Here is a 15,805-nt window from a genome sequence, read left to right on the forward strand (position 1 = left end):
TGGCTTAACAGTTCCTCAAAATTGAATACGCTAAACTTCAGGACCTCCAACTTATGTTAGAATTTTTTCAAAGTTTATTTAATTCATAAATATCATTTCATGTACAGATCAACAACGCAAATACCCTGTTAAAAAAATCTCAATTTCAATTATGCTATGTTTTCTTTAATCTGTTTCTTTCCTCTTTGCCAGACAATCTTAATCTGTTTCTTTCCTCTTTGCCAGACAATCTTAATGTGTACACCTTCAATATGCTTTGCAGTCATAAACCTTGAGTTTATTTTTCTCCAACTGGCCATCTGTAAATTGTAACAGTACTCATATTATCAATTACATTACTATATTATAATCACCGACAAAACAGAAATTTAGTTCTTTTATTATATAATCCATGAGCTATAACATGCTAAGATACACGATTTCAGTGAGGTGCAGAAAAATTGATTAATAACCTTTCAACTGCTCTGTTGAGGCAATTGGGAATGGCTTGATCTGCAGCCCACCGAGTTTATGCAACCATTTTGCAATGTGCGTGGCCTGCCTAAACTCATCCGTCTCATCGATTCTGATGGGGAGGAGTTTTCTGTGTTTTCTCTAATTAACCATAAGCACTTTGTGCCATACAATGCATCCAAAACCTTTTTTGAACCATTAGGAGTAAACTATCTTTTTGCCATCATGTCTCTTACAGTGAGTAATGAAATATCAATACAGGGAAACAAAATTACCCATTTCACTAAAAATTTTCCTCTTCTCTGAATTTTTGTTCACGCCAACGCTTGAGATGCACCTTAAAATTTCATTTGTGATTAACCAGTCCACCTTACTATTTGAACTCATACCTGACCAATTGGCAAAACACATCCTAGGACCACCTAGCTTATGTGTGCTGAAAATACGTTCAGTCACTTCTCACTGGAATACAACATGTGTCGAATTAAATTGACGATGCTCTTATAGCAAACATGTTCAGGCACTTATCCACCCACACACCAAGATCACGACCAGTTGATGGTGTCTAGTTGTGCTATACGGATCATGCAAGAAAATCATCTCAAATACATCATGCTAACAAGTGATGCTGTATTCATTAGTCACACTTCACTAACAAAAGACATTGATTGTTTGAATTATAACCATTCTTTCTGGTTATTTTTAGATAATGATTCTTTCTGGTTTAAAACATATTTTCATTTCAGACATAGGATATAAACCTTGTGTAAATGAATTGTAAATGATGAATCCTTACTGGAAGCCAGCTCTGACTGCTTTAATGTAGATGTACACCTAGCATCTTGGGCAGGAGCAGCCAGAATGATTCCTGAAAACATAAAAATCTGAATTGATCTGCACTTTTCGTTAACTCAGAGTCTGAAGAAGTCATCAACAGTGGTAGCAGTGAAAGATATAGCTATACAGAACAGAACCTGATAGGATGAGGAAGAACAAAATATTGCAAACTGGAAGGCGGCCAACGTCGGAGGCAGAAGAACTGTCTTATTATTGGAATAAGACGGTGTTTCTTCAGTCTGGTCAGAAGTTCAGAATGTAAACACTGACCACTTTTCCGAAAATTAGTTTGTCCAACCATTTAGTGGCTTAATTGATCCCTTTCATGGAACTGGACAAAAAACTAACCAAGAAAGAAATTATCACTTTAATCCATTTTATAATGAACATCGTGCATGACTCCAAAGGTTCCAGCACCCATTCCATTTCAATTTTAGAGACTATATAACCAAAATACGAGATAGCTTTACGCAATGAAAAGACACAGCAGAATAGGCTACCAGGTTGGGATAGTTGGCCTAGCTCAGCATTATGGAGTCAGCCTGGCCGATGAGTTTTGACAATCCAATCCATGAGCTGCTCGCTCACTAATAAGCCCGGTCTAGTGAGCTTATGATTATCGTGAGCACCAAATGGAAAATGATCATGATAATCATATGTACCACTGTAACATTGAAGGTGAAATACAGTTCCATGACCGAAATGAACTATTCTAGTCTAATGATCTCTCGCTAGAGCACGTTCTTTCAACTATTGCCAAGCATGTAAAATCCTACAAATACCATGTTATTGTGTATGCTTGACCAATGAGAAGTAATTTAAATGAGAGGCACCTTAGCACTTCGCAGCTAGACATTATTTCTCCTTATATATTTCTACTATCATATAATGGCATAAACCACTGTTATATGAAGCAGAAAAGACTGACAAATTTGTACGTTCATTCTGCCAATAACTACACTGTAACAAATTTGGTTCTTACATCATTTGGCTATGTCTAATTGTAGAAGCTATTAACTCAGAAGCTAGATCCTCCATTTTTCTATTCTTCATCGCATTAGCAATCTTAAAAATCATGAAATATGCATATACACCCATTGACATCAACTGGATACTTTTAGAGTCCAGGATTCAGAGTCATGGCAGGATTTACATACATATCTATGCTATAAATGCATCAATATACAAGATGTTAGTCATAGAAATAAGTGATTATCCTGCTAAAAGTGTGCGACCATAGGAAATAATGTACAATCAGTATAGTGCTGGCTAGTTCTAGCTAAATAAAAAAAATTTAGAGTAATTTTACGGTCCGTAAGAAGGTACCAAATTTATAATAGAAAAAGTGGTACCTCATAATACCTAGGTACCAAATTTTATACTAAATTTTTGGTACCTTATGGTACATACTTAAGAACTAAAAATTACTAAAAAATTTAGCTATGGATCGAACCTGTCATTTTTCACTGAATCGACCGCCGTAGACGGCAGCTGTACACTGAGCCAACCAAATGAAATCAGATCAGAACCTCTATCACTATTCATATTAGAAATTTTAGTTAGTCTTATTTACGTGAATGATATAGGATCCAAATCGCGGCGGCAATTAAATGTATCGTCACAAAGCATCTCTTTGTCATAGCCTGGCCACAGCTGTCAGGGCATAACTTGAATGTATGCATCACAGATCCACAGACAGGAAACAAAATTAACGGAGGAAGCAAATACAACCGTTCTTTTTTTTTACAAATTGGTCTTTATAGAAAACTTATTTCAAAACTAGTTCCTGCCAAAAACTATATCTAAAAATAGACCGTCGGCTCAGCGCCAAAGCGGTTGGCGCTGAGGTTGTTCCTGTCAGCGCCAATGGGACTGGCGCTAACATCGTGCCAGCGTGGCGGCCGAGCCGCTCCCTCTGTTGACGTGGCAGGGCCTTAGCGCCAAATGCTTTGGCGCTGATCCCTTTACACGATAATTAGAAACTTGCGCTGCAATTAATTAGCAATGTACTGGTTGTGCAATGGTAAGTCCTTTTGCTGTAGTACCCTAGAACCAGGGTTCGAATCCCCATCAGGTCAGTCATTTTCGTTCCTTTTTTTTCTTCAAATATTCAATCTACGTGCGTATTTATAAATGATTAATGATGGTCTATGTTTTTGAAAAAAAAATATACGGTACTAATCACCCTATTACGTGCCAAACTGAAAGAACCCGTAATGTCCTGCATACAAGTCTAAGCATCACACCACCAGGTTACATTCACATAACAAATTTGATGTTACTTTTATATTAATTAGCTTGTATTAGGGATCAGCGCCAAATACATTAGCGTTGACCCCAGTCCACGTGGAATACTAGCAGCTCAGCAAGGATCTCGATGCCAAAGTCGGTGGCATTGAGATGTTATAGCTCAGTGCCATGGTCTTTAGCACTGAGCCGACGGCCTATTTCTGGGTATAGTTTTTGGCAGGGACTAGTTTTGAAATAAGTTTTCTATGAGGACCAATTTATCAAAAAAAAAGGGCAAATACCTGATGAGATCTTATCGGTCTTTCCAGGTACAATCTTGATTTGGCTTGCTGTACTTATCATCCAGGAAGCCAACGACAATGCAAGGACTCGACTCGAGCAGTGTAGAAGGGGATGTTGTCGGACATTGAGGACAAGGCGGCAGCGACCCGGGCAAATGACGGAGTTATAGGTGGCGGAAGGAGAAGCGACGGTTGGTACCACACGGAAAGCTGAGGAGGGCGATTGGGATCGGGTGTGGCAAATGATGAGAGGGAAAGGGTGGTCTGAGGACGACCACGGAGATCGGGCACGGGAGAGGTGGGAGGTGGACGGCGATTCGGCGGGAGATGCTCCGCAGGCAGTGATCTGGCGAGGACACATGAGGAGGCGATCTGGCGAGGCGGCGGTGACTGGGCGAGGATCGCGCGAGCCGGCCTATGGATGGAAAGTGATGCGATGGGAGATACTAGGAAGGAGTGCGATGTGAGAGGGGGAAGCAATTATTCTGGCAAGGAATCAGCGGTGACGGCGAATAAAGGTGGGCGACGGTGAGGCGCAGGATGCAACGAAGGGGGAGGGTCGGGATGCGGCGCAACACGACGATTACCTGTCGACGGTTGTGACGGGCGCTGGCAACGTCGATCTGGAGGCACCGATTTGGAGGCGCGATGGAGGGGAAGCGGAAATCGGCGGCGGCGCGCCGGTTGGCGTTGCAGCGAAGCGATGGAGAGGGAGAGGATGGAGCGGAGCACAGTTTCTGGCGAGGGCGGTAGGTGAGTGATGTACGCATGACGGCGTGATTGACGGAGTGAGGCCGTGAGGGAGGTGGGAGTGACTTGGGATGTTGGATCTGTGGGAGACGATCTGACCGATCAATGAGAAATGAGGATGCTGATCATTTAAACATATTTGTTCCATATATGAGATGATGGAGCCTGAAACTAAAACAGAACCGGTCGGTGAGTGAGTGGGTGCACTGCACAGCACACGTACGTGTGGGAGTGGGCCACTTTGGATACTTGGGGTCTTGGGCCAGTCGGCACAGCCACCAGTATCCTCCCTGATTTTGCTTTTCCCCAACCTGATTCGGCTGGATCTAGACGCTTCATATCTTTTTTGAAGAACCGACGGTAGGAGATCTACCGGATATTACAAGAAGAAGAGAGTTGACCCTGTTTATAAGGAAAACCGGACCCAAAAACCTTACAACTGCACATTTTGCTAAAGGAAAATTGGCGAAACCTTACACAGAAGACACAAAAAGCTTGAGACAAAACGACCAAACCACAAAAGTGACCAAGGGAAGAGCAAGACCTTCAAGGCAAAGCCTAACAACGACAGAAGCCGTTGTCGACCTCCAAGGAGGGGAACAACGACAGAAGCCGTTGTCGACGCCCGCCCATAAACTGGACTGGGTTTTCACCCAAAGGGGGAGGGAGCCCACAGAGCAACACCTCCAAGGAGGATACGGCACTCACAGAGTCGCAGGAATCGATGTCACCGATCCTGGAAGACCAGACAGGGCTTTCACCCGAGACTCCCTCCAAAGGTGGATTTACAAGGAGCGAGAGCAAAAGTGTTTGTGTTATCGTTGCCTAGCTCATCGGCTAAGCCTGATGCAGTAGCTCCGACTCCGCCAAACACAAAAACTCTGTCACTGAAGATAAGTACACTACTCCAAACTCGGCACTACGACAGGTTCACTCAGTCACAGGGCACTAGAAGCACTTGCGAGGCCCGAGAGCCCTGACTATAGACAGACTAAACCACCTTCACGGACGAACACTTCTCCTCAACCACCGAAAGACTCCATGGCCGAGTCTGGAAGCAGACAGCCAAAAGAAGGGAGGAGCATCAAGGAGGGGAGGAGGCCTGGCCACCCTGAAGAGGAACTGAAAGCTGAAGACAGGGGCATCGAAGACCTCTGTGTCATCCATGTATCCAGCAAGGACCACCGGCCTTCGCAGGACAACCCTTACAGCAGCGATAAACCACCTCCAACTTCACCACCAGCACAGAGAGAGGAGCGCTGGGGTGAGAAGCAAAGCAACTAAACAACTAGGCAACAGAGTAGCCAGATAGGAAGCGAGGAAGGGAGACAAGGGTGGGGTAGGGGGAGGCGTCGGAGCTCACCCCCTTCTGCTTGCAAGAAGGAGCCAAGAGAGGAGAGGGTGGTTGTGGCTGCTGTCGACGCCGGAGGGGTGACGCCGTGACGGGGTGGGTGTGGGGGTGAGGGGCGGCTGGAGAAACGCCGGTGTCGCCAACACCCCCGGCGCCCCCAGCGGAGCAGCCCCGGCAGGGCCAGGCGCGCCTCGCCGACCGCCGGAGCTGGTAGGCGCCGCTATGCCGCCTCGTGAGTGCCGGCCTCCGCGCCGCCATGCGCGCACCGGCCATCACCCACGCGCGCGCCGGACTCCGCTGCCACTCGTGCACCAGCCGCCACCGACCGTGCCGCCTCCGCACGCGCTGCCCCCACGGCACCGCCGCCAGCACTCCGGCCGAAAACCGGAGGGGCTGGCCAGATCCGGCGACAGCGGCACCAGATCTACCGCCGCCTAGTCCGGAGGCCTCGCCGCCGCCTCTCCCCGACGCCGGCGAACGTCTCCTCTCCCGCGCCTGAGAAGGGACGCCACCGCGAAGAAGGCCCCGCCGCCGCCATCCTAGCTCGCCAGCTGGCTTTGCCGGTGGAGAGCTCCGGCGGCGAGGTAGGGGGAGGGGAAGGGGGACGGCGGCGGAGGTAGGGTTCGCCCCCCGTGTCGCCTGCGCGTGGGCGACGCGGGGGGAGAGAGAAGTCTCTTTTTCCAGCACACATAACCTGGATGCTCCATATTTCGTCGTTACTTTTCGAGTTATCTGTATTTTGCGTCACCTTTCATTATTAAAATTTCGGTTTAGATCAACCTTCAACTAATAATTTTAATTTTATTATCAGTTTTTTTATCCATCTATGTACGTGTCAACTTGTACTATGCCAAAGGAGTGGTCTACGTACGTGTGTTCATCGTTGTTGGGGAGCTGGTGTACTTTGATATACTTGGAAGGAGAGTCAGGATGATTCAAATTTTAAAATAAGGGATAAAATTACCTAATTCAAAATGAAAATGTGAGGTAAAAGATGGTCTAAAAAATTTCGGTAATAAAAAACTTGTTCAAACTAAAACGTACTCTTGCTTTTCCTAACTATATGTTAATATAAAATATTAAAAATTTAAATACATGAAAGTATTTTTCACATATTAAATTCTATTTTTAATTGTCATTTACAATAGGGAGGGGAGGCGGAGATTTGGACACAGCAAGGCCATTTCATGCAGAGAGACTCCTGATCAGTTCATTGCCAAAAAAATACAGAAAATGCTTTACACCGAATGTCCGAAGTGAAAAGAAATATCGGACGCTCTACCTCACGTGCTCCACACCCCATCGTCCTTCTCGCTCTGTTCCCCCATTTCTTCTCTCCCACTTGATATTCCCTAACCACAACTCCAAGGTTGCGACCGCCGCCAAAGATGAGAAGGTTGCCGGGAGCGCAGGTGCGTGGAGGTGCAGCCGGAGTCAGGGATGAAGCGTTGGCTGTCGGAGAGCACGACTGGTGCCGTCGTGCCGAAAGTGAGGAGGTGGTTGTCAGCTGGGGCGAAGCGAGCGGTGGTGGCAGCGAGGAGGCACAGCAGGAGGGGGATGGCGAGAACACTAGAGCTTCGGGAGGAGGAAGCCATGGCGGATTCGTGTAGGGGATTCGATGAAGGGGAAGAGGAAGAAATGGAGGCCAGCTGTGGATTGGCGAGCAGAGTTGGGGAGGAATCGACCGATCAATCAATACGATGTTGCCGCCGACGAGGAGGAGGTCGCGGGTTCTATGGTCCCGTCGGAGCCCGCGTGTCGAGGAAGAAGACAGATCTAGCCACCGTGTCGATGAAGAAAATGGATCCAGGCTCCGTAATAGAGAAAATGGTGGATCTATCTTTGTTGCATTTTATTGTATTCGAGTGTTTCATTCTCTTGTGTTCGAATGTTGCACATGACACACCATGTTTCTTCGATGTTGCAGTCAATTTTGTATCTTTGTTGCATTTTATTGTATTCTAGTGTTTCATTTCTATTGTGTTTGAATGTTGCACATGACACACATCATGTTTCTTCGATGTTGCACGTAGTAGGATCTTGATGTTTCAATTTGTTTGCATCTTAACTGAAACATTTTTCACCAAGTGACCATTTTTATCAAGTAATGAAACATCTGAAACAATTTTTGTTGAAACATTTTTTACTAAGGTATGGAACATATGAAACATTGTTTTATACACGGTGAAACACCGACCGGAGTTTTGACTAGGATCCGATCCCTAGTCGTCTCCAAAAAATACTTTATCATTTGTTGGTAAATTAAAACTTGGCAATGTCAAATTTTTGGTAAGTTCAAAATGTAAGAGTAGTGTTTAGTTTGACACCTTGCCAAATTTTGGTATTGCGAGAAGTTTATAGAATTACCAAATATTGGTAGGAATTGGCAATATTGTGGTGGTATAAGTCTCGTTTAGTTTGTTACCTTATCAAAATTCGGTAAGGTTGATTTTAGCAATAAACTGAACAAGCCCTACATACTCCCCCGTTTCAAAATAAGTTTATTTTTAATCCTTTTTATTTATCCTAATGTAAGTTTTTTCTAAAAAAAGAATGTATCTGAATTTTGTGAAAGTAGGGAATGAATACGTACTGGGAGTACATATATGGGAGTACATATAAAGTAGAGAATAATTATATTGAGATCTGATAAAGTCAATGTATTTTATTCTTCTTATTTGTATTGGTATTTATGCGATGGGTGAAAAATGAACGTGAGGGAGTAATTGCAAAGCAGTGAATGCAATAACGATGGTCCAAGGCGAAGCCTTGGATTGGTTGAGTGTTAGCTGAACTCTCTGATTGAATAGGGTAGGAAATGATGTCAGGTGAAGGATAGCAGGAGATGCTCCACTCGAGTTAAAAAGACTCACTTCAGCTTATATAATACCAAGGCAACTTGCTATTTATTGTCATTGCAATTAAAAGTGATAATAATTTTTTTCCCCAATAGATACTGAAACTATGGGCTCGTTCATTTCATTACTAAAATAAACTTTACCAAAATTTAGCATTTGAGATGAAAACAAACTAAACATGATTTTACCATTACTATCTTACCAAACTCTACCAAAATTTGATAATTCCATAACCTTCCACTAACAAAACTACACCAAAATTTGATAAGATGCCAAACCAAACAACACCTTCATACTTTTTTACCTCGTCAAAAAATTGGCATTGTCAATCTTTAGCTTCACCAATAAATAGTAAGGTTTATTTTGGCAAGGAAGTGTAAGCTCTACATCTTATTCAACAAACAATGCCATCCCAGGGCAAATTATCTCTAGAACCCAAGTAAAGTATTCACCCATTTCACTACCATAGTGCAACAACAGAATAGGGTAATAGTTTCTCACCATGTCACAAAGCCAATAATAAACATTGCACGGTTAAAGAAAATGCATTTTCGAAACAAACTGGCCCTGAATGCATATTCTCAAACAGTAAGCAAACAAGTTGAAAATCAAGCTGAAATTATCAAGGAAGATGACCATATAACGTGTGCCTACAGGCTTCAGTAGAATAGCAGAGAAAACATGAGAGATAATTGGTTAAAGGATCTTCATGAATGTGTTGATAACAAAACATTTTCACTTGACATTAAGAAACACGAGTTCGTTTACATGTTCTAACTGAGACATACGGGTTCTATTTTGCCTATAAGCCAAAGACACTATCACGAAAAAAAAGGGGCATTTCTACTTGGGACGTCGAGTAAATTGCCGGGTGAGATGATTCTGTATAAAATCGTCTGCCTGGCTGGGATACTTCTGTTTGATGTACTCCTTGATACACTTGCGGTATGAAAAATCTTCAGTCTCACCGTTTGTTCTAACAATAAAGAGGCATCTTGACTTCCTGAAATCAGGGTGCTTACCAACCTTCAAAAGCATGGCAAGATACAGGTGGTTAGAAACTGGCATTTTGAGGTGTAAACATCCAGAGAGGAATATAAAGTTGTAAAACATGTACTTCCTACCAAACACAGATCCAAATTTACTCTTGTAGGGAAGCATTTTTTTTTCTCTTTTCCATCCAAACTACATAGTAACTGAGTAATGGGGATACCATTAAGAGTGACAACATAGTAAATCCTGTTAAATTTGCTGTTGCAAAGGTGAACACATAGGACATCCCATGTAGCAAAAACAGGGTATCAAGCAAAACTAGAACATTTATTATTTGATTTGAACGTGTGATTAGACATCAATAAATTTCACAGAGAAGAGTATATTCACTACTAAATTAACTACATCAGTTACGCGTGTATTTGTTTAGAACATTTATTTGAATGATACTTCTTTGTTCTGTTATTGTGTCAAGATAGTCAATACTGCTATAATAGTTTAAATTAAAAAAAGAAATCCCTTAGTTTTGTGGCTTTATCTGAAATATCACTTTCACCAGCAGAGGTCATTTATGCCCTGCAGGCACAGACAACTGGATCAAAGTATCAAACTATGGCTCAAGGACTATAAATAAGCCCATGAGTAAATAGAACTCTTGCCTGCACATCTTAATTGAGTTTATGTGACAAGAAATTTAGACACACAGATATGATTGAAAATAACTTCACCATAGCAACTGTAGTATACGACTATCATGCTAGGCATTCTCAGCTTATCTATGTCAGGGATGTCGCAGAGACGCAGACAAGTAGGGCTATGGCTATTTGGAGGCAAGGGCTAATGTTGAAGAGACTTGCCAATACCCTTGGTCATGATTCATGAAAAAGACTGCCAGAAAAACAAGGAGATGTAAAGAAGGTAAATGTGTGCCAAAAGGCAAAAGGAACGGCTAGTGCAGACTCAGGTGATAAAACAGGAAGAAGAACCAACAGCAAGTCAATATAGAGGTGGATGAAAAGGGCACTTTTGTCCAATTCTCCAGCATGTATTGCACACCTGAGTTACATGGCTAAAGCCCTTCCAATATGCAGAAGAGAAGCTCTAAGATGACAAGCATAAGTGCTACTCCTACTTCGGTATTCATACTGTAACAGCAGAGTGGCGACAAGGCTATTTTGACAGCGGAAAAAAAGGAAAATTGTGCAGCATGTGAGAAGCCTAGCAGTAGTTTCATGCCCTCAACAGGAGTATCCTAAGGCTCAGTTCGTTTGTCCGGGTTCCCAACCCCTCGTTCTCGTTTTCCGCACGCACGCTTTTCAAATTGCTAAACGAAACGGTGTGTTTTTTGCAAAAAGTTTCTATACAAAAGTTGTTTAAAAAAATCATATTGTTTCGTTTTTGAAAAAAAAATAGCTAATACTTAATTAATCACGCGCTAATGAACTGCTCTGTTTTCCGTGCCGGAGAGAACCGTTCCCAACCGTGAGTGTCGAACACAGCCTAAGTGTCCCATGTGATCCAGTAGCAGTTGAGTGAAAGGGGTTCACTCGAATCAACAGGCCTCATGGTTCAAGGCTTCACGCTGGCATGCAAATGGCTTGCCAGTGAGACCCCTATCATCATGGATGATCAGTGGACCTTGTCCAGCACATCACATCACAGTGTGCAATGTTACTATTGTTGTTGTGCTACAATGACTGGCAATGCAAATTTTCCATTGCTTCTCTTCCTCACACAATAGCATGAAAGCCTTCAACAAGGGCATGGCAGGTTGATGCAAGGGCACCCCTAAATAGGTGACACAGGACCAGACAGTGATGGCAGCTGCAGCACTAGAAACGATGAAAGTTCCCACAGTTCTATATTTTAGATGTGGGATTGATGCCAATGTAAAAATATAGCTAAAAAAATAAATCTATGGCAAACAAGGCACAAATTCAAAAGATGCAACATTTGGGATTGGAAGAGATGCCATATAGATGACCTAATCTGGAGTGACTCATATTTGATGAATTGTTTGGAAACTATTGCCAGCAATTGTCGAGCTCACACATGCTCTTCTAAGCAATTTGCCACACAAGCAGGCTCATGACTGTGACTCAGAAAATCTATCTGACTTGAATGAAAATGAAAACTACAAAATGACTAGTATAATGTTATACCATTTATTTCTCCAAACTCGTTACGGACACATCTCATTTAAGAGTGTTTTCTAATTTATGAATGACTTAAAAGATTAGGAGTATAATGGGGTTGTCAGGCTCTAAATGCGGGGTTATTTATTGAGGATTAAGGAAAAGTGAGGGTCAGTGATCAGAATTCTATCAGAGAGCATAAAAACTTTTATGTAAAAACAAGCACAAAATGCTACTCCTTCTGTTTCAGAATGTAAGGTGTTCTCGGTTTGTCCTAAGTCAAACTACTTCCAATTTAACCAAGTTTATAGAATACATAGCTTCATTTACAACACCAAATTAATTTCATTAAATGCACCATTGAGTTTTTTTTTATAATATGCTCCCTCCATCCAAAGGAGTTAGACATATTACTTTTGTCACCAAGACCAAGGAGAAATTAACTCATGTTGTATTCTTGTGTAACAAAGATCAAGAAGTGTATGCATGCATGCACCAATGAGTATTAAGATGGCTCCTAGGATTCGATCAAACATTTAATTTATCTCTTTATTTAAATCTTAGATACATGGAGACTACAAATATGACTAACGTATTTAGAAAAACTAAAATATGAAATAAGCCTAACATTTTTGGAAGGAGGGAGTATTTGCTTGGTGTTAAAAATGTTGCTACATTTTTCTATGAACTCTGTCATCAAACATGAAGAAGTTTGACTTAGGACACCTTACATTCTGAAACGGAGGAAGTAGAAAGGTGTATATTCAGGCTTCAAAAGGTAGTTTTGTTATCTGTTTGACAGCCTAACTAAGAACTTAAACTCATGGCTTCTGTGGCACAGCAATTTATGATAGATGGCTTTTCCTGTACCTGGTGAATGGTGATATATAAGAATGCTGAAAGCATGATGCATGTTGCACGCATCAGCAGCAGGACTACTATAATGCCTCAAAGTATGCAAACTTTGATACTGTAACAGTATAACCCATAGACATACAGTGGACAAGATGAGCCTATTTAGAAATTCATCTCAGATAGAGAAGTTACTAATAACAAAACATGCTGATGGTTGAGGTCATAAAGTTTATTACTACACTCATTAAGATCCTATCTCTACTTCCTCCTACTCAAATAGCAACTTTTAGGGGATGGCACAGGTATTGAGGAGAGGGACAGAAATACTTGTTTGCCTTCTCAGGATGGGTGATGTCTAGGGACTATAACAAAGCCAAGAGGAGTAGTATGGATAGTTTAGTGGCAAAAGTTTACCTTTTACATGTCCTAGGTCTGTACATTTGGGACAAAATTTGAACTCTAAAACTTACTACATTTTGGGACGAAGGGAGTATTGATCACTAAGGTAGTTTATTTAGCATCACAAACTTTTTAAAAAATAAATTCATGAAAAAAATCACTCATGCAGGCCTCATTTAAAGATGAAAATTATGTGCTTTGACAGGATAACAGAATGAGAAAAAATTAGCTATGCTTGACATGCCTTTTCTGGTAAATAGAAGGTAGAAATCACACTGACTCACCATAATAGCATCAACCCCACAGCCAATCTTATCTTCAGAAGTGGGGTGGTGAACAAGAACCTTTTCTACTACAGCCTTTTGATCGTCTGGACTTAGAAATGCACCATCTCCATATCTGTTATAACAGAATGTCAGAAAGCAGGTAGATTTGATGACAAGCATACAACAATAAGTCCTTGCAAATCTTTACAATTAGAATGCATCAACTTGTCATTATATGGTGCCAAATTTTAAGCCATACCATATAACTAGATAAGATCTCGCGCATAATTTCAGTGACTTGCATTCTGGTCGATCAAAACTGGCGCAGCAGTGTGAATGTATTAAGGGGTATGCTCATCCATCTAATGGTATGATTTAAGCTGATGTTTGGTATGGATTAAGCAGTACTAGCGTGTATAAATCCATCCTAGGTAATCAGACCAGATTCAGCTGCAGCAAAGGATTAATCTTCAGCAGAGTTTCCTGGTCCTATTAGAAATTCTAGTTGCTCAGACAGAATATTTATATTTTTGAAGAGTTTTATAGAAGTTTGCAGTAATTTTTACAGAAATTTCAAGGGTCTTTTGCTCCACATACATCGGTAACAAGCAGATTATCACAACCTGAACTAGATGAGAGCAGGGAACACAGAATGTAGTTGACTGAAACAGGAGGATGCAGAACAGAGAGCCTGTGCTTGGATGGAGCCATGGTGTCAGTGTCACCCACAAACAAGGTCCAGAAGAGTAGATGCTATGTTCTTGAATAGTTTTTTTTTTGAGTATTTCTTGCTTAAGCCTACTGAAAGTTCTTGACAGCAGCCATTCTAGAATGGAAACTCAAATAGTAGCAAACCAAAGATGCTAACAAATATGAGTCACAAGTCACAAGTGGTTTGTAATTATCTCCTAATTCATTGCTAAGCACTCATACTCGACTGCCTCCTAGGCATCACGCTCATGGGCTCAACGTTCAGCCGGCTGGCAAAGCCTTGTGCACATCCAGCTGCATTGCCGTGACGTGTGTCCAAGGACACTTTTGGATCTCGGCAGCCAACCTAACCCTGAAGAAAATTATTTTCTTAAAGAAATACACGAGATGTTTATGGTATATGATGAGGAGTCCTGTTGGATATTAGTAGTGAGAAATTATTTTTCATGAGGTTTCTGGTTCTCAACAAATGTGTTTACCAAGTGCTGTAGTAAACCTCGCATCCACCATCAATAAACTTAAACTCGCAGCGCTGTACTAAGTTTGTACTACATGTATGTTTCTTGTACTATGTTTTTAGAAAAGCTAAATCCCCAAATGACGCGAAAACCTAGAAATAGAAATCCTAATGTCATTGAGGGTACGTGACGTAGTCTACAAATTACATTACTCGATCGATGTTGTTAATTAATTGCTACGGGTTTCCCATCTATCGGATTGTACGAAATGATACAAGAGAAAAGCAAGAAGAAAGTGACGCACCTGGCGGAGTGGAGGATGTCCTTGACGAGGTCGACGATGGGATCGATTTCGGCGAGGATCTCCGCCTCAGACGGAGCGGGGGAGGAGGAGGAGGGGAGGGCGCAGAGATGGCGGGTGCGGAGGGGTAGGGGAGGGCGGAGGAGGCGCGCGGCGGCTCGGGAGAGGACGGCGGCCAACGCCATGAATTTAGGAGCTGCTTCTGCTTGTGCTTCTGCTCCTGCTTGGTTGGGGTTTTGGTTGGGGGCTCCAGCCGCCGGCCCAACACAAGCATCACCCAAGAGGGTTTTCGTTTGGTTGGGCTGGGCCAATTGGGCTTATGGGCTTGCTTCCTAGGATTTGGGCCCAATTTTAGGCACTTTTCCCTTTCTTTATGCTTCTCTTCTTCTTATCTTTTTATTTCCCCCCTTCGTTTTATCTATACCTATACCTAATAACTACTAATAACTAAAAAATATGTAAGATTTCCGGGATGATATATCCGTCGTTGTCATCATCCGCTACGCAATTTTTTTCCAAGCGAAATGGACTAAAACGTAGGGTTAGGATAGAGCCCAATTCCAAGCTCGATATGAAGCGAATTTGCTCCTATTCATGGGAAAACGGAAAGAGGAGGAGATAAGGATAGAAACCTTTAATTAATTTTGGATTATCTCAAGGATACGGCCGGATTTCACAGAGGAGACAGTTTCTGGCTACGTCGGGCACCCGAGGGAGTCCGAACGGAGGTTAGAGATGACACTGTAGCAATGGATCCACGTGACAATGAGAGGAAGAGCAGGAGGAGGCATCGGTTGCTTGCTGGGCCGAACGTGCGCTTGCGGGCTGAGGCGGAGGAGAGCATAATGGGGGAAAGTGGGCTAGCTTGGGCTGTGGGCTGAGGAAGAAAATTGGCTGAAAATGGCCC

General features: G+C 42.5%; 1 protein-coding gene and 2 long non-coding RNA genes across 3 annotated transcripts; all 3 read right to left on the reverse strand.

Moving 5' to 3' along the window:
* Positions 1-36: 36 nt before the first annotated feature.
* LOC136351898 (uncharacterized) lies at positions 37-2,133 on the reverse strand. The gene is made up of 3 exons (XR_010735177.1): positions 1,428-2,133; positions 453-1,321; positions 37-299 (listed from the first exon to the last, which is right to left on the reverse strand). It is a non-coding gene; the product is annotated as an uncharacterized lncRNA (long non-coding RNA).
* A 305-nt stretch (positions 2,134-2,438) lies between these two features.
* Positions 2,439-4,558, reverse strand: LOC136351899 (uncharacterized). Its single transcript, XR_010735178.1, has 2 exons — positions 3,822-4,558; positions 2,439-2,788 (listed from the first exon to the last, which is right to left on the reverse strand). It is a non-coding gene; the product is annotated as an uncharacterized lncRNA (long non-coding RNA).
* A 4,823-nt stretch (positions 4,559-9,381) lies between these two features.
* LOC4346400 (protein DCL homolog, chloroplastic) lies at positions 9,382-15,108 on the reverse strand. The gene is made up of 3 exons (XM_015755402.3): positions 14,902-15,108; positions 13,447-13,561; positions 9,382-9,806 (listed from the first exon to the last, which is right to left on the reverse strand). The coding sequence occupies exons 1-3, from the start codon at positions 15,081-15,083 to the stop codon at positions 9,624-9,626; spliced, it is 480 nt and encodes a 159-aa protein (XP_015610888.1). The 5' UTR covers positions 15,084-15,108; the 3' UTR covers positions 9,382-9,623.
* Between the last annotated feature and the right edge of the window lie 697 nt (positions 15,109-15,805).

This window comes from Oryza sativa, chromosome 9 (assembly GCF_034140825.1).
Source record: "Oryza sativa Japonica Group chromosome 9, ASM3414082v1".
NCBI classification, from domain to species: domain Eukaryota; kingdom Viridiplantae; phylum Streptophyta; class Magnoliopsida; order Poales; family Poaceae; genus Oryza; species Oryza sativa.